We start from the raw sequence: 26851 nt of genomic DNA on the forward strand, positions 1-26851 counted from the left end.
TATAACAGCTACTATGGAAAACACAAAGATGGTTGTCTTAAGTCATTTTGAGAAGAGAAAGGAATGTTGTGGAATATTTCTTAATGGAGACAACAGATTACCTGGATCATGATATATAAGTAAGAATTAGTTGGGTAGATGAAAGGGTAATAAGACATTTTGGTCTCTTAATCAAATAAGACTCCTGGAGTCCCTCTAGGCAACCAGATATATGTGGGGCTCAAAAATGAAGAATGCTTGAGATCAGACTAAAATGTAATGATTATTAGATATACAAAATGTTTAAATGGTAAGCATTATGCAACATTTAAAAAATTTTATGTCACCAATGATTTTTCTTCAGAGGAGCCAATTCAAAAAAATCTAATAAAACCTCTGAAGGTAAATAGAGATAATTGAAAAATAAAATCTCCCTGGGAAGAATATGTAAATGTTAACAAGAATTTCTTTTCTTTTATGTAGGGAAGAAAATTATTTCAGAGTTTGGATATTTCTGAAAGACTAAAATTTTTGCTTACACTGGGTAAGTGTCTCACAATTGATTATCTTTCAGTTATAAATCGGAGAAGGCAATGGCACCCCACTCCAGTACTCTTCCCTGGAAAATCCCATGGACAGAGGAGCCTGGTAGGCTGCAGTCCATGGGGTCTCTAAGAGTCGGACACGACTGAGCGACTTCACTTTCACTTTTGACTTTCATGCATTGGAGAAGGAAATGGCAACCCACTCCAGTGTTCTTGCCTGGAGAATCCCAGGGACAGGGGAGCCTGGTGGGCTGCTGTCTATGGGGTCGCACAGAGTCGGACACGACTGAAGCAGCAGCAGTTATAATCTTTAGTAAGAGTAATTATGCACATAGAGAATGTTTTCTTCTAAATAGTAACTACACTGAAATAGCTTCACTTTCTTCAGTTTTCCAATGATCAGTGATAAGCATTAACAGGACAGTTTGAGCACCCTTGAGGTAATATAGGAGAGCTTGCCTTTATTCACTGTAAGGAATTATAATGTCCTTGGATATAATCTTAACTTTATGATGTAGCCAACCAAACTAACTTTTGAGTCAAAATATGAAATTATAAAATTGTACTTCTCTGTAGCAGTTACCTTCAACATACTATAACTTTTGAGCTTTAAGTTTAGTGAATTATATGTAAGTAGTGACTGAGGAAGAATGTTTATTTTTCCTTATAACAAGCTCATATACTTCACATGTGTATAATACAGATACTTGTAATTCACATTTATAAAAATTTGTGTAACCCACTTTAGGGTAGAATAAGTTAAGGATGTATGGTAAAAAAAAGGAGAGAAAAATAGTGATCAAGCACTTTGTATGAAAGAGTGTCAGATTGGTGTCCAGGTTAATAGGGTCTACAGTATGGATGTGTATAGAATAATATTAGTGAATATTAAATAGGATTGAATTGTAAATAAAATTGTATAAAATTTTATAATTGTATCACTTTAATTTCAAAGATTGGTAATATGGCTATTAAGGAGTCTTGGAGATCTATAAATGTTGTCTACAGGCTAAACCTTATACTTTAAAGACCAGAAAAATGTGTGTACATTCTTCAATTGTATTTAATAAAAGCAGTCTTATAATCATAAATATAAAATAAAGCCTTTTTCATTTATGAAACATATAAGGAAACTTGACAAAGTCACAAGTTTTTTAACATTCCAAGTGCCAAAATTACATTATACAATTTAAAATAATGTTATTAAAGTTTAACTCCCAGTCTGATAAGTTGTAAAAGCAGCTTTTAATTCATGTAATTTTCCTCTTTTATAGACTGTGTAGATGACACTGTAATAGTTCTGGCTGAGGAACATGGTTGTCTGGACATTATAAAGGTTTGTCATTAATCTGTTATTGAAAATTGATTTTGCATACTTGGGATCCAAGAACAAACTATTTTAAAGCAAAGGCTTTCCAAAAAAGTCAAAACTTCTTAAAGTAGAAAACGATGTAAGTAATATAAATTTTTTTAATGGATTGTTTAAAATAATTACTTTCTCTCTCTGTTTACCAGGAACTTCCTGAAACTGTGATAGATCTTTTAAAGAAGTGCCTCACCTTCCACCCTTCCAAGAGGTTGATATCAAGAGTTTGGGATTGTTACTGAGATCTTAACATATAAGTACTTAATTTTTTAGTACTAGTGAATTAAATAAGAATATTAACATATATAGTAATGTATGATTGATATTAGTATCATGGCTGTTAGTTTTGGCTTTAATGTATGGTCATAAGAGAAGAAAAAAATAATTAAAACATGATCAGAAAGCTGGCATATACCAAAAGCAGCCACTAGATCATTTCCTAACCTCCAGTTAGAAAATTAGCTAAACTATGGAAGGTAGATATGTCTAGATACAATGATATGAGAAAAATGAGAACAAAAGTTTATTGGCAAATGAGTATTATAGAAAAAAACTTAGTGAGGTAAGTTAATAATTGTTGATAATGTAAAAGGATTTCTTAGAAGTCTTATTATTTTCATTTGATGATGTCACTGTTACCCGTTCATTTGTCTGTAAACTCTGTATGTATGTAATATTTGAAAATAATATATTCTAATTTATCTATATGAAAGCATCTTTAGCAAGATAAGTTTGAATGAGAGGAATGGTATTAAAAGCATAGTTTTAGGTAAATATACCACATGAATTTAACTCATATGACCATTACATCTACTACTGTGGGCAGGCATCCCTTAGAAGAAATGGAGTAGCCATCATGGTCAACAAAAGAGTGCAAAATGCAGAACTTGGATGCAATCGCAAAAACAACAGAATGATCTCTGTTCGTTGCCAACAATATCACAGTAATCCAAGCCTATGCCCTGACCAGTAATGCTTAAGAAGCTGAATTTGAATGGTTCTGTGAAAACCTACAAGACCTTTAAGAGCTAACACCCAAAAAAGATGTCCTTTTCATTATAGGGGACTGGAATGAAAAAGTAGGAAGTCAAGAAACACCTGGAATAATAGGCAAATTTGACCTTGGCGTTCAGAATGAAGCAGGGCAAAGGCTAACAGAGTTCTGCCAAGAGAACACACTGGTCATAGCAAACACCCTCTTCCAACAACACAAGAGAAGACTCTACACATGGACATCACCAGATGGTCGACACTGAAATCAGATTGATTATATTCTTTGCAGCCAAAGATGGAGAAGCACTATACAGTTAGCAAAAACAAGGCCAGGAGCTGACTGTGGCTCAGATCATGAACTCCTTATTGCCAAATTCAGACTTAAACTGAAGAAAGTGGGGAAAACCACTAGACCATTCAGGTATGACCTAAATCAAATCCCTTATGATTATACAGTGGAAGTGAGAAATAGATTTAAGGGACTAGATCTGATAGAGTGCCTGATGAACTCTGGACGAAAGTTCATGACATTGTACAGGAGACAGGGACCAAGACCATCCCGAGGAAAAAGAAACACAAAATGGCTGTCTGAGGAGGCTTTACAAATCGCTGTGAAAAGAAGAGAAGCAAAAAGCAAAGAAGAAAAGATATAAGCATCTGAATGCAGAATTCCAAAGAATAGCAAGGAGACATAAGACAGCCTTCTTCAGCTATCAATGCAAAGAAATAGAGGAAAACAATAGAATGGGAAAGATTAGAGATCTCTTCAAGAAAATTAGAGATACCAAGGGAACATGTCATGCAAAGATGGGCTCGATAAAGAACAGAAATGGTATTGTCCTAATAGAAGCAGAAGATATTAAGAAGAGGTGGCAAGAATACACAGAAGAACTGTACAAAAAAGTTCTTCACAACCCAGATAATCATGATGGTGTGATCACTCACCTAGAGCCAAAGATCCTGGAATGTGAAGTCAAGTGGGCCTTAGGAAGCATCACTCTGAACAAAGCTAGTGGAGGTGATGGAAATCCAGTTGAGCTATATCAAATCCTAAAAGATGATGCTGTGTAAGTGCTGCATTCAATATGCCAGCAAATTTGGAAAATGCAGCAGTGCCCATAGGACTGGAAAAGGTCAGTTTTCATTCCAATCCCAAAGAAAGGCAATGCCAAAGAATGGTCAAACTCCCACACAATTGCATTCATCGCTAGTTAAGTAATGGTCAAAATTCTCCAAGCCAGTCTTCAGCAATATATGAACCATGAACTTCCAGATGTTCAAGTTGGTTTTAGAAGAGGCAGAGGCACCAGAGGTCAAATTGCCAACATGCGTTGGATCATTGAAAAAACAAGAGAGTTCCAGGAAAACAACTATTTCTGCTTTATTGACTGTGCCAAAGCCTTTCACTATGTGAACCACAACAAACTGTGGAAAATTCTTCAAGAAATGGGAATACCAGACCACCTGACCTGCCTCTTCAGAAATATGTATGCAGGTCAGGAAGCAACAGTTAGAACTGGACATGGAACAACAGATTGGTTCCAAACAGAGGAAAGAGTACATCAAGGCTGTATATTGTCACCCTGGTTACTTAACTGATATGCAGAGTACATCATGAGGAACGCTGGACTGGAAGAAGCACAAGCTGGAATCAAGATTGCTGGGAGAAATATCAATAACCTCAGATATGCAGATGACACCACCCTTATGGCAGAAAGTGAAGAGGAACTAAAAAGCCTCTTGATGAAAGTGAAAGAGGAGAGTGAAAAAGCTGGCTTTAAGCTCAACATTCAGAAAACTAAGGGCATCCAGTCCTATCACTTCATGGCAAATAGATGGGGAAACAGTGGAAACAGTGAGAGACTTTTATTTTTTTTGGCTCCAAAATCACTGCAGATGCTGAATGCAGCCATGAAATAAAAAGATGCTTCCTCCTTGGAAGAAAAGTTATGACCAACCTAGGCAGCATATTAAAAAACAGAGATACTACTTTATCAACAACAGTCTGTCTAATCAAGACTATGGTTATTCCAATAGTTATAAATGGATGTGTGGGTTGGACTATAAAGAAAGCTGAGTGCCAAAGAATTTATGCTTTTGAACTGTGGTGTTGGAGAAGACTCTTGAGAGTCCCTTGGACTGCAAGGAGGTCCAACCAGTCCATCCTAAAGGAGATCAGTCCTGGGTGTTCATTGGAAGGACTGATGCTAAAGCTGAAACTCCGCCACCTGATGCGAAGAGCTGACTCATTGGAAAAGACCCTGATGCTGGGAAAGATTGAAGGTGGGAGGAGAAGGGGATGACAGAGGATGAGATGGCTGGATGGCATCACCAACTCAATGGACATGAGTTTGGGTGAACGCCGGGAGTTGGTGATGGACAGGGAGGCCTGGTGTCCTGCGATTCATAGGGTCACAAAGAGTCGGAAACGACTGAGCAACTGAACTGACTGAACTGATACCATATTAAGAGAGTAGGAAGAAAATCAGAAGATAGTACTGGTTTATAATTTTATTATTTAATTAAGATAGTCAGTGAAGCAAGTTTATGATGATCATGCTGAAAATTAAAAATGGAGATGCTCATACATAATGATATTTGGTAAGTTGTAAAGTACAAAAGCAGAAAAGAGGTAAAAAAAAAAGTCAGTATTTACTTATAATCACTTGATCCTTTTTTAAATGTGTATATCTAGACTCTAATAAGGAGAGCTTTATTATTTTCTATGCAAATGAGGTGTTTATGACTTTTAATTATTCCCTTGTAGGTGTGCCATTATTCTAGGAACATTTTAACGAATTTCATTCATGTGCTGTATTTTAAATGTGTTTCTTAAGGCCAACCCCAGATGAATTAATGCAGGACAATGTGTTCAGTGAAGTGTTACCCTTATACACTCCCTTTATCAAACCTGCCAGCCTGTTTTCTTCTTCTCTGAGATGTGCTGCTTTGACTCTGCCGGAGGATATCAGTCAGTTGTGTCAAGGTAATGATAAAGAATACTAAGAATAGAAGCCATGTTTTTAAAGGAAGTACTCTAATCCTAGTTTTAGCTTTGAATTTGTCAGCAATATATATTTACATTAGTGAGACTTTTTGAAAGAATCAAAGAAAGGAAGTAGTATCAGACAAAAAATTTTTCTTATTATGTAAACTAGGGTCCTAATGCCATAATCAGATCTTCTGGTTTCCAATGGAACTTGTTACCTCAATATTTATATAGATTTCATAAAATTTATTATAAATTATCTAAAAATCATCTTACTGATAAGTCCATTATTATTATATTCCATGTTTTTAAGAGAATCCCACCTTTTCTCTTTTCATTCCTCTCTGAAAATTAAAACTCTCAAAATGTGTTTTTTAGGGACACCAGTAAGTTATGTTTATATAAAAAATTATCATGACATAATCATGGTAGAAATACTTACTAAACATTCATTCAGTCAAATACTTATTGAGTTTCTACTATGTTCCAAGATACTATGTATCTTCAAGCATCATTTGTGCCCAAGATACTATGTATCTTCAAGCATAATTTGTGCCAACTGGGGAGGTAAACAGACATTCAATCACACAGTTACTATTATAAATGAAGATCCAAGACTTCCTTGGCAGTCCAAGTGATTAACATTCCGCACTTCATATGTAGAGGGGATGGGTTCAATCCCTGGTGGAAGAACTAAGGTCCCACATGCTGTGTGGAGTGGCCAAAAAAAACCTAAGTGAAGGTCAGTATGAACATAGTACAATGGAAGCCTAGCCTCTGTGAGACATCAAGACTTTTAAAAGAGGCAGAAATTGTCTCAAGACAAAGGATGGGACAGCGTGTGCTGGTTGCCTACTCAAGTGCTTTTGTTTTGCCCCTATTTCTTTCCTGCAGTGCTTGATATATCTAATGTATACGTGTGTGTGTGTGTGTGTATCTCCCATATATATATGTATGTATATCTCTGGTATAGAAGATAAAAATCACACTTTTTTCTCAAAGAAGCTGGATGCAGAACCAGTATGCATATCTGCATTTAATCCTCTATGCATTTTGTAGTATGAATATTGTAAAGGGAATCTTACTGTGTTCTTCAGCTTTTACTTTTTTAAAATGTCAGCTATTATTGCCTGTTGCCTTTTAATAAAAACAGAAAGTGTGATAGCTATTTTTTTTAATTTTCCATTAATAGATATAAACAATGATTACCTGGCAGAAAGATCTATTGAAGAAGTGTATTACCTTTGGTGTTTAGCTGGAGGTGACTTGGAAAAAGAGCTTGTGAACAAGGAAATCATTCGATCCAAACCACCTATCTGCACACTCCCCAAGTAAGGAAAGAAAACATCTCTTGGAAATGAGAGAAATCTAGTAATAACTTTTTTTAATTTGATAGTTTTTTCTTTTGGTCAGTAGACATTCTAGCTAAGTGATTGTGAAAACAATTTGAAATCAATACCTTGCTTTCTTGGCAGGAGTTTCTTTTTTTTTTTTTTTTTCAGTTTTTCAATTTTTTTTTTTTAATTTTATTTTTTAATTGGTAGAAAATTGCTTTACAATTTGGTGTTGATTTCTGCTGTACATCAACGCAAATCAGTGGGTTGCCATTTCCTTCTCCAATAATTATATATGCTGCTGCTGCTGCTAAGTCACTTCAGTCGTGTCCGACTCTGTGTGATCCCATAGACGGAAGACCACCAGGCTCCCCCGTCCCTGGGATTCTCCAGGCAAGAACACTGGAGTGGGTTGCCATTTCCTTCTCCCATGTGTGAAAGTGAAAAGTGAAAGTGAAGTCGCTCAGTCATGTCCTACCCATAGCGACCCCACGGACTGCAGCCCACCAGGCTCCTCCATCCATGGGATTTTCTCGGCAAGAGTACTGGAGTGGCTTGCCATTGCCTTCTCCGAATAATTATATATAGATATAGATAAATATAGATATATATCCCTTTCCTGCTGAGCCTCCCTACCTTCCTCCAGTCCCACCCATCTAGGTCATCACAGAGACCCAGGCTAGGTTCCCTGTGTTATTTAGTAACTTCCCACTATTTTACAGATGGTTATATATATATGTTTCACTCTGTATAAGAGGCTCTAGGTTCATCCACTAAACAACTGACTTAAATTTGTTCCTTTTTATGGCTGAGTAATATTCCATTATATAAATGTACAAATTCTTTATCCATTCATCTGTTGATGGACATCTAGGTTGCTTCCTTCCTGGCTATTGTAAATATTGCTGTAATGAACATTGGGGTACATGTGTCTTTTAGAATTCTGGTTTTCTCTGGATATATTCCCAAGAGTGAGATTGCTGGGTCATATGGTAGATTTATTCCTGTTTTTTTAAGGAATCTCCATACTGTTTCCATAATGGCTGTATCAGTTTGCATTCCCACCAACAGTGCAAGAGGTTGACCTTTTCTCCATGTCCTCTCCAGCATTTATTGTTTGTAGATTTTTTGTTGATAGCCATTCTGACTGGTATGAGGTGATACATTATTGTAGTTTTGATTTGCATTTCTCTAACAATGAGTGTGAGCAGCTTTTCATGTGTTTATTGGCCATCTGCGTGTCTTCTTTGGAGAAATGTTTGGTTCAGTTCAGTTCAGTCGCTCAGTCGTGTCCGACTCTCCGCGACCCCATGAATCACAGCACGCCAGGCCTCCCTGTCCATCACCAACTCCCGGAGTTCACCCAAACTCATGTCCACAGAGTCGGTGATGCCATCCAGCCATCTCATTCTCGGTCATTCCCTTCTCCTCCCACCCCCAACCTTTCCTAGCATCAGAGTCTTTTCCAGTGAGTCAGCTCGTCGCATGAGATGGCCAAAGTACTGGAGTTTCAGCTTTAGCATCAGTCCCTCCAGTGAACACCCAGGACTGATCTCCTTTAGAATGGACTGGTTGGATCTCCTTGCAGTCCAAGGGACTCTCAAGAGTCTTCTCCAACACCACAGTTCAAAAGCATCAATTCTTCGGCGATCAGCTTTCTTCACAGTCCAACTCTCACATCCATACATGACCACGGGAAAAACCATAGCCTTGACTAGATGGACCTTTGTTGGCAAAGTAATGTCTCTGCTTTTTAATATACTATCAAGGTTGGTCATAACTTTTCCTTCCAAGGAGTAAGCATCTTTTAATTTCCTGGCTGCATTCAGCATCTACAGTGATTTTGGAGCCCAAAAAAATAAAGTCTGACACTGTTTCTACTGTTTTTCCATAACCATCTGCTGATCATTTTTTTCTTCATATGTAAATTTTAGGTTAATTGTTTGAATACATCACTAATTCTATACCTTTCCCCCCTCTTAAACTGATTCTTAAATATTAACTTCAGTTGTACTGTTCACATGAATTACGTAGAAAACTCAGAAATAAGATGATTGCAATTCCAAGAGTATATGGTTTGAAGGATATAAAAATTAATTCTCTAAAATTCTAAATATGTTTATTACTCAGTATTCCTTCTCCTGAGAAGTTATCATCATTAGCATTTTATTTTCTTCCTCCTTTTATCATTTTTTACCCATATAAAGTGCCTCAGGAACATATTACATACTGTCAGTGTAATTTTATCATTGTACCTGCATGAACAGTGTAAATCATATTCTCGTATCCCTAAAATGCCCTACATTTATATGCTGTGTTTATAGGGGCCTCCCAGGTGGCTCAGTGGTAAAGAATCTGCATGCAGGAGACTTGGGTTCAATCTCAGGAAGAACCCCTGAAGGAGGAAGTGGCAGTTCACTCCAGTATTCTTCCCTGTAGACATGGACAGAGTTGCGTAGCAGGCTGCAGCCCATGGGTTTGCAAAGAGTCAGACACAACTGAGTCACTGAGCACGCATGCACTGTGTTTATACAAACTCAACATATATTTAAAAATAAAGATTTTTATGGAGAAATTTCAGCTACCAATTACAGATTTAATTCAGTCTAAAATTTCTTTCTTTCTTTGATGAAGAGATTTATGATTTAGAGTAAATTTTATTTTCTAGAAGAAACAATAAATTGGATTTCCATGCTCATTAAAATACTTACTTTTTAAATCTCTTTTCAGTTTTCTCTTTGAAGATGGTGAAAGCTTTGGACAAGGCCGAGATAGAAGTTCACTATTAGATGACACCACTGTGACACTGTCATTATGCCAGCTAAGAAATGTAAGAATGGTATTTTGGCAAATTTGCTTCAGACCTTTTTCCTTCTTTCCTGCCTCCCTCCCTTCTTCCCTCCCTCCCTCCCTTAGTGGCTTCTTTTTTTTTTTTTTTTAATAAAACCTTACTGATACACATGAAGCCTTAGATTCCTTTCTGGTACCATAAAATATGTGAGCATTTCTTTAAGATATGTGCCCAGGAGTGGCATTGTTGGAAAATCGATCTGCAATCAGTCTAGTATCTATTGTTATATTTTCTGTTCACAGAAATGATGTTATCACTTTATCTTTTTACCATCATTGGATAAGGGTTCTCATTTCTCCGTATATGTGGTAACATATGGTCTTATCAAATTCTTAAAAAATTATTATTCTAAAAGGTGCAAAATGGTATTTTGCTGTAATACTAATTTTCAACTTCCAGATTATTGTACAGTTATAAGCCCTTTTATATTTTTTGTGATTTACTTACCTCTTCAGTATATTACTAGTTTTTATCTCTTGCCAGTTTTTTGAATGAGTTCTAATTGATTTGAGGATTTTAAAATGTATCTATTTACATAGTCTTTGTTGGCTATACAGACATACCTCAATTATCTCACTTAGCTTTATGTTTCTTGCTCTAAAGTTAGTTTTGTTTGAAATTAATGTAGCTATCCTAGTTTTCTTTTAATTAGTGTTATTCATGGTATATCTTTATTCCTTTAGTTTTAATGTATCTATGTCTTTATATTTAAAGTGGGTTTCTTTTAGATAATGTAGAGTGTGTCTTTCTTACTACTTTTGAAGGAAAATTTTGTTGGGTACAAAATTCTAGTTTGATTTTTTTTCTTTTATACTTTAAACATTTCACCCCACTCTCTTGCTGCATGGTTTCTGAAAAGCTATCTGATGTAATTCTTATCCTTTTCCTCTACAGGTAAGATTCCTTTCACTTCTGTTTTAGTTTCTGTCAAGGTTTTCTATTTGTTATTTGAGTTTTTGCAGTTTAAATATGATATGCCTAAGTGTAGATTTTTTTTTTTTAAATTTCCTACTTGATGGTCTCTGAACTCCTTGGAATTTTTCATTTGGTGTATGTCTGATTTTCAAAATTCTGTCTCATTACTTCAAATATCTCTTCCATTTCTCTCTCTCTCCTCTTGGGTATTTCTGTCACACATAGGTTACATCCTTTGATTATTCCTTAGTATTTTCATCTTTCTGCTTGTATTACCTACCTCTTCTTGCATGTGGTTCATTTTTTCCCTTATAACCTTTAGCATTTTAATCAGTTATTTTAAATTCCTGGTCTGATAATTCCAAAATCTCTGCCATATGTGAATCTGGTTCCGAAGAGTGCTTTGTCTCTGCAGAATGTCTTTTTTATACTTTAGCATGCCTTACAATCTTGGGGTTGGGGGAGAATGCAACATGAAAAGAACTGTAATAAATAGATCGAATAGATCTTCAGTGAAAGATTTCGTGTTTATCTAGCTGTTTACTCTTTGTGTAGGTTTTTTGTCAGAGTAAAATCCTCAGATATCAATGTTCTTATCTTCCTTACTGTCTTTAGATTTCTCTGGAGACATAGAATCTGAGGCTTGCAGTTCTTTCAGCTGGAATCTCCTGTATCATACAGAAACTCTGTTGTTGCTCAGTCACTAGGTGTCCAACTCTTTGCAACCCCAGGGACTGCAGCTTGCCAGTCTTCCCTGTCCTTCACAGAAACCTTACATATGGAAATAAGATAGGGAAGGGAAAGTAGATTGAAGGGCTGATCCTATCATTAGGTCTCAGTGTTTCAGTGAGCCTGTGTCCCTGGGCTGTGGAATTCTCAGCTTCCCTCCCTGTTACTTTAGGTGAGACAGGAAGGCTAGAGAGAGCAGTAATTGGATATTTCTCTTCCCCACATCAAAGACTAGAACGACCTAGAATTTTGTATTTCCCTTACCGCAGGTCATTTAGGCTCTGGTAAAATAGTTTCCCTGAAGAGCAGGCCTTTACTTAAGACAACAGGATACCCTGGGAGTAGTTCAAAATGGTTATTTTGCCCCTTCTCGTGCAAGAGACAGGAGGGGATTTTTCTTAGACCTTCACCCTGAGAACATGTTGGGACTTATGGGGGTAAAACTCAAGGAAGTGTGAAGTTTCCCTTAGGTCTGGGCTTCCACAAGTTTTTATCTCTCAAGCTCCTATTATCTCTCAAATTGCTAAATCTGCAGCAGTCAGTTACCCTTCAAGTGTTTTACCAGTCTCCGGCAGTGGCTTCCGTTCCAGCTTAGCTGTGATTCTTTATATTTGTCATCGCTCCAGTTTTCTGGGTAACATTTTGCCCTGATTCTGATATTTCTAAATAGGGTTGTTATTTTCAGTTTTTTCAGCTTTTTTCTTATTGTTAGGGCAGAAAGGATGACTTCCACGCTGATGGAGTATTGGTCTGAAAAACCAAAATTTCTAGCTAGCCTTTTTATTTTTAATCATCTATGTGCATCTTCAGTCATGTCCAACTCTAGAAATAAAATAGGTAATTTCCCTTGTCTGTCCCTAGGCTAGCAGTTCAGCATCCTCTCCCCAGGCACGCACGCACACTTGCACCCGGAGTTCTTTCTTTACCTGACTGTAGCAAGGTCTCCCTCCAGTTTGACTGCCTGTTAATTAAGTGCCTGAGGTTTTGTCCTGTTGTACTCTAAAACCCTAGTCCACAGTTCTCAGTATCCTTTAGTACTAGCTTAGCTCCTTTCTCTCTAAATACAGCTTTCTGTCTTCTGTCACTGCATTTTCATTACTCTTATAGGCTTTTCCTCTCATTTAATATTTTAAATGTTATGCACTAGGAGGATATTAGAATCTCTTACCTGCTTAAATGTCAGCAACAGAAAATTAAAATATATAATTATTACACTTGATATTCTAAACTTACCATCCCTTTGAAGTTAAGGATCGTGTACAGTGGATAAAATAGCAATACAAGGTGGTAAAAAAATAAAATATATCCAAAATATATGTTTCAACTACTTTTATTTAACTCTCAATTTGTTTCTTTAATTTAAATATGATACAAATGATATGAATACCAGTTAAATGAATGTAGACTTTAGTTTTATTTCCCCAGTTCCCTTACAATTCCACTTTTGAAATTTAAAATACACTTTTCTATAATTATTAAGAAAAAATTTTAATGTTAATTTCAAGAATAATATTTACCTTATACTTTTCTGTATAAGAATTTTTACCTTTTATAAACCCTTAATATGCTAAATTTTTAGCTAAAAAAAAGCAGAAAGGATATTAACTATATTTATGACTTTCAGGTCAGTAAAACTTAAACTAAAAAAATGTAAGTTAATAATACAGTAAAATTTGTGAAAATTTTAGTTTTCAACTTAGAATTTTAATCCATGAAAGAAATACCTAAAGTCTTAAAAGCAAAATGGGAAATGCATGTTCAATTTTAGAGAAAAGCTAGGCAAAAAGTGACTTTTTATCAGAGTCTTAGTGTTGGGTTGTTTTTGGCTTTTAAAAATTCTGGAAACAACTTCCATGGATGCATTCATAGATGCTAATCAACAGAAGATCAATGCTGGCTCTACACAGAGCTCCATCTTCTATGTCAGTCCCCGGAGAAGCAGATATTCTGCCTTCCAGTTGGAAGTTGAACTGAACAGCAGACAGGATGGCATCAACTTTAATCACCCTGCTTACAGTATATCTAAGATTTTACTTTACTCTGACAGCCTTCTTCTGTTTTTAAAGAATATCTATAATTCTGGCAGTATTATTATTTGGAGTAACATTTATTATAATGACTTTGTGAAAGAAATAAAATAATTGATTTTTGTTAGTTGATTTATCAGCTCTTTGAATCATTTATGTTCAAAGTATGATGTAAGAAGTTCTTTTGAATCCTTTTTATTATCCTCTTTTGTCTCATTTTTTTATTAATGTCGAAACAAAAATCTGACTTTAAATTAAGGAATATGTATTCAAAAGTACCTTTTAAAATAATCTTCATATAATTTTAAAATAGTTATCCATTTGTTAAAATTTATACTAACTTTAATATTCCTAAATACTTTATTTAGTATTTACATTTGGAAAACTTTTATAATAGGTATCTAATCTTTACAAGAGGTACGTAGAGGTAAAAAAAAGTCAAAAAAACAGAAAGCAGTTCTTCACAGATAAATTTAATCACTGGAGGCATGGCATATTTTCATATTTATGTTAGGAATGAATTTTAGACTATTTTATACTTTTCTTGATACCTTTATAAATTCATAATTTTATATTATTTATTCTTTTAAATATGGATCAGCATTTCTGTCACAGATCCTAAATATCAACTATTTTCTCTCTCAATTCACAGAGGTTGAAAGATGTTAGTGGAGAAGCATTTTACCCACTACTTGAAGATGAGTGAGTATATCGTCTCCTTTGACATTTATTTTTCCTATCTGTTTATGTTATCCTGGTGAGAAGCTTGTACATTTTCTTTGGAAAGTTTTTCCTAAAAGAACACAAAAATATGGTATTTTAATTTTTAAAATTTTTATACCTTTTGTCAATTTTTCTGCTTTTGTTTTTCTTTTACAGTCAGTCTAATTTACCTCATTCAAACAGCAATAATGAGCTGTCTGCAGCTGCCACTCTCCCTTTAATCATCCGAGAGAGGGACACAGAGTACCAACTAAACAGAATCATTCTCTTTGACAGGCTGCTGAAGGTAGAGATTCTAAAGTGTAAAGTGTTATAAGCGCCCGTATACAGTCCTTGTCTTTTATTCATTCATAATTCTTAGGGAATCTTGATGTCATGAGAAGACTAATTCTTATGACTTATGTTTTCTGATTAATTTTAATTATAAATGATACCTGTTCAGAGTATATAAAATTAAAAAGTAAACAAGATGCAGGAATCTATGTACAACCATATTAGATATTAATATCCTTACTATTTAAAGGACACCTAAAAACCAAAAGAAAAAAGCACTATTATCTAAACAGGGAAATAGAATACAATAGAAATACAACTAGTCAGTAACTCTATTAGAGAATGTATCCTTACTATTAATAGAAATGTAAACAAGTAAAATAACCTTTTCTGGCATACCAAATTAGCAGAGTAATTAAGATCTATTAAGACTGGCACTCTCATTCTTTTGGAATGAGTGTAAGTTGATAGAAACATTTTGTAAAACAATTGAAGGTATATATCAAGAGCATTAACAACATCCATACCCTTTATCCTAATATTTATCTTCTAGAAATTTCTCATGACATGCAAATTTACAAATAGGCAAATTTGTATGCAAGGATATAGGTATCATCAGCTCTTTTACAAAGAGCCTTACTTTTATGACGTTACCTGTATGAGACTGATAGTATTATCCTCAGAATGAGTCTTTTTCTTAATTCTCACAGAGCACAAGATAGAGATGGATGACTAAAAACAGTAGAATCAACTCCTCTCGTTGACTGTGTAATACGAGATTTACAGAACATAGGAGACTATTTCACTGCTAACTCTTACGTATTAGTAACACCAAAGTAATTTCAGGTACTTAGAAACATTACAGTTCACCTTCAACTTTTTCATTGGTATATAGAGAACTGGCTAGACTAAAGAGATGGCACTGGTAATTTGAGGTATTTTTCATATCTTTTTTTTCTTTATCTGTAGGCTTATCCATATAAAAAGAATCAAATCTGGAAAGAAGCAAGAATCGACATTCCTCCTCTTATGAGAGGTTTAACCTGGGCTGCTCTTCTGGGAGTTGAGGTAAAAGAGAAAAAAGAAGGTTGGAAGCTGATTAATAGTACTAGGAAAAAAGAATTAAAGTGCCTTCTGAATACATACTTTTCAAGTTTTTAGAAAATTACGTAGTAAAATATGAGCATTAAGAATATGGGCAATTTTAAGTGAAAAGAATAGAGGAATAGACTAGATAGAGTAGAAAAATATAATTGAAAGTTTATTTATCCTAATATTGTATTTAATGAACTCAAATCGTCTTGATTATTAATTTTAAAATCAGAATAGTTTAAGAATATATATTCATCATTTGTAAGTCTATAGACCTGCATATAAAGTATGTTCCTCTAAGAATAGGTTTGCCTATTTATAAGTAGTTCTAAGTTTGGAGAAGTCTTCCACTCTAATTTGAAACTTGTCAGAAATCATTAACATAATTTAGTGCCTTTTGGCACATCTGTCTTGTCAGAAGCACACTGCTAAGAGAAGTAGCAACTTTATCTTGTACAATACCCTATCTGTGGCAGTGAGGAAAGGAGAGGTGTCACAAAATTATTCAGGTGACTTGCAGTGCTAACAGAGCACAGTGGTCATAATAATGAGCCAAATCCTACCAGATTGTTCCCTTTTCTGTCAATTTCCTTGGCATCTTACCTTCATCTATTCAGTTATAGATATCTTATGGATGTCTATCACCTATTTTTTGTGTGTGAATTTTCCCAAATATTTTTAATCCTTTTCACTCTCTGTTGAAAGATTTCCTTTCTTCATTTTTGATTCCTTTGGTGAGAATCTCTGAACATTTTTGAGTTTGGTTGCTTCTTTTATAAGAATGTCTAATGTTCTATAGCATACATCAGTAGTAGAATTGTAATACTTTAAGCATATAAAATAACTTTAAGCATATAAAATAACTTTAAGCATATATGTAACTTTAAGCATATAATGTTCAAAAGTTCAAAAGGACTCCAAGGTCTAAATGTTTCATTATGTGCCAGAGAAGTTGATCTAGCACATAATGTCAGAATTTGAACCCCATCCTGACTCTTTCTCTACCATTAAGGTTTACCAGACCAATAAGAATTGTTCTGTGCTTAGTCCTATAGAACATGACCAACATTTTATGTGGCTTATTCAATTGTTCTTTCTATAATGGTATAACTGAAAAATGTAAATGATTCCTCTAGTCTCTTAATGATATTATAACTACATGATATCCCACTCTGATTCATCCCAAACTTCTGCTTCCTTATGCTGAACTACCACTCCTGTAAACAGTTTCATTTTATTTTTGCTTTCTTTACCAACTTTTAACAGGAATATGTCTTGTGGGATGAACCCCACTCCCTTCCCCTGAATTAAAAATAATTTTCTCCTTGAAGTTTACTATGCATGAGACACAGTGAATAAAGAACAGGAAAGCTGTGTTTTGTGTCATTGTGGAGGCTAGGAGATTGGCTAAGCATATTCATAAGCCATGTGACTCATTCAACATGTATATCTTATAGTATGTATGATTCAAACATCTGCCTCAGTAAAATGGTAAATTGTTTCAGACTTTTATCACAAACTGTCAAAATGTAGAAAAGTTTCCTAATATACTTGGAGCTTGACTGTTGCTGTCTATAATTGAGTGTGCTTTCAAAGATAGATGTTTTTAAGTAGATTTTGCCTAAATTTATAATTTATTAAGCATATGATGAAGTAATATATCTTCTTTTTTTTTTTGCAGGGGGCTATTCATGCCAAGTATGATGCAATTGATAAAGACACTCCAATTCCTACAGATAGACAGGTATGATACAGATTTTCTTAAACAACCTAGATAAGTTTGCCAAATCTTTCAATTTTAGAAAGTCATGAGGAATTTTCTTCCTTTCATCATGAATACTCAGCAACCATTATATGCATATGATATTAGAGAAGCATAACTCTTAGCTCTCTCAGATATAGTCTAACTCATTAGTGAGTCAAAACTTTTCCTTTAAGGAGTTTAATCTAAGTAACTTTTCCTAGTGTGTACCTTTTCTGTCTGAAGAATTTGTGCTTTATTTAAACCAGATTGTAAAGTAAGATTTTTTAAAAACTAAATTAATACATACTTTTTCAAAAGAAATGATCTGCTTTTCTTAAGTATACTTAAAACTTTTAGTGTTCCTGGAGGATTAGTATAAATTTCAAACATTTCAAAACACCAGGATTATGTAGACAGCCTATTCTTAAATTCATAATACAGTTTCTCCTCTTCCTTGTCTTGGGATTTATTGGTGATCTGTCTATTATAGTTCTACCATATTGTTTTGCTGTTTTACAGATTGAAGTGGATATTCCTCGTTGTCATCAATATGATGAGCTATTATCCTCACCAGAAGGTCATGCAAAATTTCGACGTGTCTTAAAAGCCTGGGTCGTGTCCCATCCTGATCTTGTGTATTGGCAAGGTAACTTTCCCCCCAATTACTAAAACTTTTTGAAGTGTTAGGAATATGTTGCATGACTGATAATTTTTAAAATCGAAACAAACAATCAAATTATCTTTGGCTTTAAGAAAAGTCAATACTAAGCTATGCTCCATTTTTTGAGATGTTTATATGAGAACTTTTTTTTTAAAACTTTGTCTAAATGCATGACATTTAATGAGACAACTTGTCATCATGTTGATTAGCAAAGTATAAAGAATATTTTGTACTATTGTAGTCTTTGTGAATACATTTTTAATACTTGATGCAAATAATAAAATAATTTTGTACTGTAAATACTTTGGGGCTAGTTTATATTCTTGACATTTAATGATTTACAGCTTTTGCTTATCAGATTAGGATATTATTGGGTTATTAGGGATTGGGGAATATGTATCACCCTGAAGTTCTCATCTTTTCTCTTTTTAAAAGATATCCATAATACTCCATCTCCTTGATCTTTACCTTTTCTCATTACTCTTTCTGCTGTCATTGATAAGTTCATGAGTGAGAAATCCATTCCACCTAGTGTTATTTTTTAATTTGTTGTTATGGATAGTAGTCTTCATATTTCAATTCTATGTCTATTTCTGGCCAAACTTGAAAATAAAGCTATTGTTTTTTTCTAGCTCTGTTCATTTTAGAGTTCCATGTCTCCCTAACAGTTACAGATAAATTTATATATATTCTTTTAGCATGAAAATGTGTGAATAGCATTATTATCAATAAAAGAAATGTCATGTATTTATATTTTACTTCAAAATTTCTGTAAAGAATCTTTTTTCATCTAATAAACATGTAAGAAGAGAAGCATGTAAGAAAAATTTTCATCTCCTTGACAAGGAAACCTGTTTGGAGTTAAATGATTGCCAAGATCACAGGAACTGTATTCAAACCTTCTATCATTTGTACATTTTTCTGTTACTATATTTCTCTCTTCAACTTATAATAACCTTAATAATAATAATGTTTGATTTATATTGGATGTTTACTATATGCTAGTCACCGTTAGTTACCCCTCACAATAACCCATAACATATTTCTGAATGGCTCGAATGTATAATACTGAATCTATGTGGAAGTAATGCAGAGATCTGAATAAGGTATGTATCTACAATTCTGTTGGATTATGTTTATTTGAATTTTTTTCCCCAATCTCTCTCCATCAGGTCTTGACTCACTTTGTGCTCCGTTTCTATATTTAAATTTCAATAATGAAGGTAAGCCTATTTATCATTTAAATGATTATAGTGTTTATTGTTCTAAAATATTTTATTCAAACATGAAAGCTTGCTCTCTTCCTAGCAGAGCCTGTAAATTTCTGTGAAATAATCTGTTGTGACTCATTTTAGAGGATGTGAAGGATTAATTTATTCCTGGAGGTTTTTAGCTGTAACTAGAGATTTAGAGGGAGAAGACAATGGCAACCCACTCTAGTATTCTTGCCTGGAAAATCCCATGGATGGAGGAGCCTGGTAGGCTGCAGTCCATGGGGTCGCGAAGAGTCGGATACGACTGAGCGACTTCACTTTCACTTTTGACTTTCATGCATTGGAGAAGGAAATGGCAACCCACTCCAGTGTTCTTGCCTGGAGAATCCAGGTACGGGGGAGCCTGGTGGGCTGCCGTCTATGGGGTCATACAGAGTCGGACACGACTGAAGCGACTTAGCAGCAACAGCAGAGATTTAGAGAGAACCTAATAGATTACTCTAAATGCATGCATCTACTTTGGTGACCATTTTTATGAAACTTTGGAGAAAATTCTTTCCTCCAAAGAAGACTTTTTTTAGAGATTAGTTTTCATTTATATATACTTTGTAAATGATTTGTAAGGAAAACAGTACTGATTTTGCATCCTCCAGTCTTTTATTTCAACTACTACTTCCTTTTTTTAAAACTACTGCTTCCTTAATGAAGACTTTTCTTACCCTCTTGCGATCTGTATTTCCAGAAATTTGTCTTCTGTAGGTTTCATATCACAGTTACTTTTATACTATAATATAAATGTATAGTGAAGGACAGGGAAATCTGGCGTGCTTCATTCCATGGGGTCACGAGGAGTTGGACACAACTTGGCAACTGGACAACAACAATATACTAATACAGTAACCCTTCTTTTGGTTAGTGCCTTTTTTTTTTAATGAGAAGGGTTTTTGTTTTGTTTTTTCTGTCCCCTGATATAATTCCTTTTTTATAGTAGGTTTTTCAATAAATATTTAAATATTTATTATGAATATACCATAGCATGAATCCTTAGAAGCCTTAATCTCAGAATCTCCATCTCTTCAGATTCTGTTTCATATCAGAGTTTGCATAGATTTCTGGAATTAAGCACTGGCAGCATAATCCCCGGAGAAGGCAATGGCACCCCACTCCAGTACTGTTGCCTGGAAAATCCCATGGACAGAGGAGCCTGGTGGGCTGCAGTCCATGGGGTCTCTAAGAGTCGGACAGGACTGAGCAACTTCACTTTCACTTTTCACTTTCATGCAGAGGAGAAGGAAATGGCAACCCACTCCAGTGTTCTTGCCTGGAGAATCCCAGGGACAGGGGATCCTGGTGGGCTGCCGTCTATGGGGTCATACAGAGTCGGACACGACTGAAGCGACTTAGCAGCAGCAGCAGCATAATCCCAGAGAACTAAAACTTTACTATTTGAATGCTTTTTAAAAATGCCTGTTCTCTAATTTTACTTTTCAATCTAGACAAGAGGCCTTGCTGTGTTTAGTTAAGCATAGTTCATTATGATACACATTGATCTAAGAATGACAAAGGATCTATATTTGAAAGAACGATTATTACTAGTGTTTTTCAATCCAGTGTTCTCAGACTCTTTTCTTTGCATCAGTAAAAATTATGGATATTGACGTTTATATAACACAGTAATGATTATTATGTTTAGAGATTTTTAAATGCATAACGTTCTGATAATAAAGATTTTTATTCTTATAGGATAACGATTTCTGCAGTAGTTTTTGTTGTTTTTTTGGTTGTTTTTTGGTTGTTGTTGTTTTTTCTTTTTGCTGATGCTACAGTAGTTTGAAATTGAAAAGTTACTGGAGTGGTTATCTCTTGTTGTGCACAATATTTTCTGTAGGGTTTTTCCCCAAATAATTTTGTGCTTCCATCAGTTATTAAGTAATTCTTGTTTAAAAATAGATTCAAGGAGTGTGTGCTGTGTGAGTGAATGACCGCTGATCTTTTAACCTCATTAACTAATTTGTTATATTTGCCTTACTCTTTTTTTTAGCTCTGGCTTATGCCTGCATGTCTGCTTTTATCCCCAAATACCTGTACAACTTCTTCTTGAAAGACAACTCACATGTAATACAAGGTAAGGAAATGTTTCTTTGCCTTTTTATAGGGAAAGTTATTATGTCAAAAGTGATCAATACTCAGTTAAATTTATGGTTTTGACCCAACAAAATATGGTGACAGTTTATCACTAAAACACGTGAAGAAATAATTAAGTTCAATCTTTTCTCCAAGTCCACAAAAAATTATGATGTTTTCTAATAATTGTTTAATATCTAATCTGAGTTTGATTCAAATTCAGGTATGCCAGTTTAAAAAAATAAAAGTCCAGATGTTTGTCTCTGTCACAATTAACGTTGTTTACAAAAAGCTTTGCCATGGAGCAAGCCTACTAGGAATTAATAAAAATGTAGTGTGACCAATAATAATAAAATTTTCAAAGTATGTAATAAAAAAGCTATGCTGTAGGAGAGGAGTAAGAATTTTAATATGATCTTATTAGAAGGGAGAAAGACATATTCATTTTATATCTCATTGCAAAAATTTTAAAAATACAAAGCTTCGTTAAAACAGAAAATTTATATGAGACATAATTGTGTGGAAAAGAACACCGTTAAACCTCACTTGAAATTTAAGTGGAAATTTCATAAATATCTTGATTTTTTTTTTAAATGACATTTACCCCAGATGGTGCAGTGTTAAAGAATCTGCCTGCCATTGCAGGAATATCAGGAGACATGGATTCAGTCCTTAGGTCAGGAAGATCCCATGGAATAGGAAATGGCAATCTACTACAGTATTCTTGCCTGGAAAATTCCATGGACAGAGGAGCCTTGCAGGCTGCAGTTCATGGGGGTCACAAAGATTCAGATGCAACTGAGTGACTGAACACACACATGCACACCTACATAGGTCACCTATCAGAAAATACTATTTGGGGAGATATTTTATCTCTTGATGAGAATTTTCATTATTATAAACCAAAATTAGAGTATTTTATGAATATTTTAAAAGATTCAATAGTAAATCTATGGAATCTATTGTTTTAATTTTATTACTAGTTTGTTTTTCAGTAGCTTCTCTTAAATTCTCTTAAATTGGTTTACAGATCAAAAGACATATACATTTCAATTTGTTTCGTTTGTCCTAAGGAACTGTTAAATGCATTTTTGAAATAACTTGAAATTTGACATAGTGCTGATATGACAGTGCTGGTATCATCAGTTCTGCCATATCTTTTCCTTTAAAGAAATTTTTCTGAATGTAACAAGCCATACTGTATCTCATTCTAAAGCCTATTGTGAGCAACCAAAACTTATGCCATCCTTATTATGTATATTTACATATATGAAATAATGTATGGTATATAATAATATGCAAAATAATTATATCTACCTATTTTTATGTGTATTATATATATACATGTTTGTGTGTGTATGTGTGTATTTCTTTTTTTTTTTTTGGACATGAACTTGAGCAAACTCCAGGAAATGGTGAGGGACAGGGAAGCCTGACATTGCTGGAGTTGATGGGGTCATGAAGAGTTGGCCGCAACTTGGTGACTGAAAAACAGCAACATATATGCAGTTATAACACATATATATATCCAACCGTCAGTGTTTGGCAGAACACAAGGAAGATGTTTTCATGATGGATTAGGTTTCTTCAGTAGATTCTTAATTAGCCATATAATCCACTATCAGGCTCGAATAAGAAAGACATTTAATAAACTGGAGCATAGCTGTGGAGAATTGCCTGAGGTCTGACTTTTTGGTTTAAAATGAAGCGTGCATGCGTGCTTAGTCGCTTCTGTCTTATCCAACTCTCTGAGACTATATGGTCCATGGCCTGCCAGGCTCCTCTGTCCATGGGATTCTCCAGGAAAAAATACAAGAGTGGGTTGTCATTCTTTCTCCATTATATTAATAAAAGTTAATAATTATATGCTTTCATCAGCATAAAGTTGAATGTGTATGATTGTTGATGTAGCATACCTCTGGCTTCTAGGTAAATTGGGACTATAAGCATACCATCCCTAACTGGAAAGAGAAAAAATGAAGTTAAAAGTTTAATACAGAAGTTCCCCCTTGGGATCTGTCCTGGATCTTCACTTTACTGGAACAAATTTCTATATCTGTATATGTAAATAAATTTGAGGTGTAATTATTCTATATGTGACAGTGTTATTCCTTATTTAAGTATCTGTTTACAGTTGCTGAAAAAATGATAAATGTGAGACAAGTTTAATATCACTAGAGAAAATAATTTGTTGAATTTAATAGGGAAAAAGTCATTCATCATTTGAATAATTTATGATTCAGGAAATGAACTGACAGCTCTAAAGGTATAAAATAAGTTGTGACATAGCTTTTAACAAAAAGCTTTTCTTGTTTAATAATTAGCCATAAGTGATTGAAGTAGTAACAAAATAGAAAATTATTTAATAAATGTGTTTTCTTCATGGAGAAACTAAATCTAATTCAAAGTGTAAATAAAACTGTAATTTATGTGGATTTTATGTCTTTTTCACAGCTATTTTCACAGCTATTCATAAGGCCTCCCCAGACAGCCATTTTGCTTTTTTGCATTTCTTTTCCATGGGGATGGTCTTGGTCCCTGTCTCCTGCACAATGTCGTGAACCTCCGTCCATAGTTCATCAGGCACTCTATCAGATCTAGTCCCTTAAATCTATTTCTCACTTCCACTGTATAATCATAAGGGATTTGATTTAGGTCATATCTGAATGGTCTATTGGTTTTCCCTACTTTCTTCAATTTCAGTCTGAATTTGGCAATAAGGAGTTCATGATCTGAGCCACAGTCAGCTCCCGGTCTTGTTTTTACTAACTGTATAGAGCTTCTCCATCTTTGGCTGCAGAGAATATAATCAATCTGATTTCGGTGTTGACCAGTGAACTCCAGGAATTGGTGATGAACAGGGAGGCCTGGTGTGCTGCGATTCATGTGGTCGCAAAGAGTCGGACATGACTGAGCGACTGAACTGAACTGAATGTCTTTATTTGATGTACTATGTAAAAACAATGATTGTTTTAAACTTTATTGTCATTTCAGAGTATCTGACTGTGTTCTCTCAGATGATTGCATTTCATGATCCAGAGCTAAGCAATCATCTCAATGAGATTGGATTTATTCCAGATGTAAGTACTTGGTGCATTAATAGAAATGATGTAAAAAAAAAAAAAAAGAGCAGAAATTGGCAACACAACAGAATAAAACTGTTTTTAAAGTTTTGTTGTCATAAGAAGTCCATCTATCTAAACAAGTTTCTGCTACTAACTATAGACTTTTAATATAAAGTTTATATAGTTACGTTCCATGTCTTCACTTATTAAAGGGAAGTATCTTGTTTTTCTTGATACTATTAAATTAATTTGAAAAACCTGTTAGTGAAGTGTTGTATTAAATTGTGCTGTCAGCAGTTTTCACTTGGACTTTATGATATTCAGGCTTGTTTTTGAAGAAGTAGGAAATTGGAACTTGGTGAATTCTTAAGTATTAATAGCTGCTTCTGTGTTTTGCTTGAGATATTACTTGGAAGCTTTGCCAGATTTTGGCTTACTTCATTAGCTTCTCAGGTTCCTTATCAAACCACAAGTCCAAGCTGATTCTTGTTAGTCAGAGTGTAGCTTAGCCTGTTACTCACATGTAGCTTGTGGCATGGAGTCAAACCTCTTTTAAAAGAGAAAGTATAATGTCATAGGTTTTTGTAAAACTAAAAACAAATTCTTTTTGAGTTAGAAATCTCATTATTCCATCTTAACCTTTATTTCCTGATCATACTGAAATGGGGAACTGAGTTCTGTTCACAGAGTCGAAGAATACCTTTCCTTTTAAGGCTTATATCCACAAAACAGTATGTTTATGGTAAGATTAGGAGTGAAAATGTTTATATTAACACTGTAAGTGCAGTTAAAGTGTTAACACTTAAACAGTATAAATACTTGCAGGGTGATTTGAAGTTTAAAAATACTTTCATAAACATTTCATTTGATAAGTCAAATATGTAAGGTGTATGAAGCAAGTAATTTCATCATTTAATAGGTAAGAAATTTAGTGATTGAGAAGGTAATAAAACTAAATCCCAGGACATAAAATTTTAACATATCATTTGACAACCCTCTGTCCCTAGTCTGGTTCATCTTTCAGGGGGAGAACAAAGACAAAACATAAGTGTACTAATTCTAGTTCATTGCTCTGTGGTATGATCATCAGGCCTAAAGTAACCATCCTTAATATCCAGTGGAATTTGCTTCTAGGCCTGTGGAGAAATACCTTTTAGTGGACTACATGGCTTATTCAAAGAGGGTTCCAAAGTATATACACATATTCTAAAAGAAACAAAATAAGATCAAACCCTACAATTGTGTTTAGAGATGAAAAATTATAAAAAATTAACCAATATAGATATATATTATCATATTAAGTATTTATTTTTCTATAACTCTGCCTTTCTTGCTTCACATTATAAATGTGATATATATTACAGTGTTCTTGCCTGGAGAATCCCAAGGACCGCGGAGCCTGGTGGGCTGCCGTCTATGGGGTCGCACAGAGTCAGAAATGACTGAAGCGACTTAGCAGCAGCAGCAGCATACTAGATTAAATTTTATGGCTGGAATTGAAGAATTACAGAGGAACTGATTGCCTAATTATTAGTGGTGTTAGAGTTCTGAGGGAAAAAATACTAAACTGTAGATGTAAAAAAAAGGATTTCTTTTCAAAAAATTCCCTTGAAAGCACCACTTACCACTTGTGACGAAAACAGAAAACTATATTAATTTAGTTATACAGGTGGCACTAGTGGTAAAGAATCCACCTGCCAGTGCAGGAGATGTAAGAGACGTGGGTTTGATCCATGGGTTGGGACGATCCCCTGGAGGAGGGAATGGCCTGGGAAATCTCATGGACAGAGGAGCCTGGTGAGCTACAGTCCATGTGGCCACAAAGAGTCGGACACAACTGAGCAATATGCAAAAATATGTATGAAATTATAAAGAGAGTCTGATAAAATCCTTAGATATATTCTTGAACATAGGTAGAATTTAAAAATCACATATGGAAAAATAGTTTATCTTAGTTAATCAGAATAATTAAACTCTGAAAGAATGTGGTATATGAGAAGAGGCAAGCAGAAAACAGTATTATTAAAAAAATAATAATATAAACATAATTTAAGTGCTTACTGTACACCAAGCACTGCTCTAACCCTCTTTTAGCACTCATCTGATCTTCACAAGTTTGAAATCTAATTAAACAATGACTGTTAAATATTTATGCATAATATCAATTTGGGAAAGGCTAATAGCATGGTGGAAATAAAAGTCTAGATAACAATAACATGAAAGGTAA

The 26851-nt window shown here is 34.5% G+C and overlaps 1 protein-coding gene across 4 annotated transcripts in view; it reads left to right on the top strand.

Moving 5' to 3' along the window:
- TBCK (TBC1 domain containing kinase) overlaps positions 1–26851 on the top strand; it is a 223548-nt gene that overhangs the window by 66871 nt on the left and 129826 nt on the right. For all 4 annotated transcript variants that reach the window (XR_008687092.2, XM_055434936.2, XM_055434937.2 and 1 more), the window contains exons 7-20: positions 463–523; positions 1799–1860; positions 2040–2101; positions 5721–5869; positions 7065–7203; positions 9937–10036; positions 14381–14430; positions 14608–14737; positions 15694–15792; positions 17498–17560; positions 18080–18206; positions 19394–19444; positions 21477–21560; positions 24554–24639. Coding sequence is in view for 3 of the 4 variants with exons in the window: in XM_055434936.2 (XP_055290911.2) it covers positions 463–523; positions 1799–1860; positions 2040–2101; positions 5721–5869; positions 7065–7203; positions 9937–10036; positions 14381–14430; positions 14608–14737; positions 15694–15792; positions 17498–17560; positions 18080–18206; positions 19394–19444; positions 21477–21560; positions 24554–24639 (1263 nt within the window). In the remaining variant the exon portion in view is untranslated. The remainder of the gene's footprint in view (positions 1–462; positions 524–1798; positions 1861–2039; positions 2102–5720; positions 5870–7064; positions 7204–9936; positions 10037–14380; positions 14431–14607; positions 14738–15693; positions 15793–17497; positions 17561–18079; positions 18207–19393; positions 19445–21476; positions 21561–24553; positions 24640–26851) is intronic.

This window comes from Moschus berezovskii, chromosome 5 (genome assembly GCF_049115385.1).
Source record: "Moschus berezovskii isolate FMDL1 chromosome 5, NW_MosBer_1.0, whole genome shotgun sequence".
Taxonomy (NCBI): Eukaryota; Metazoa; Chordata; class Mammalia; order Artiodactyla; family Moschidae; genus Moschus; species Moschus berezovskii.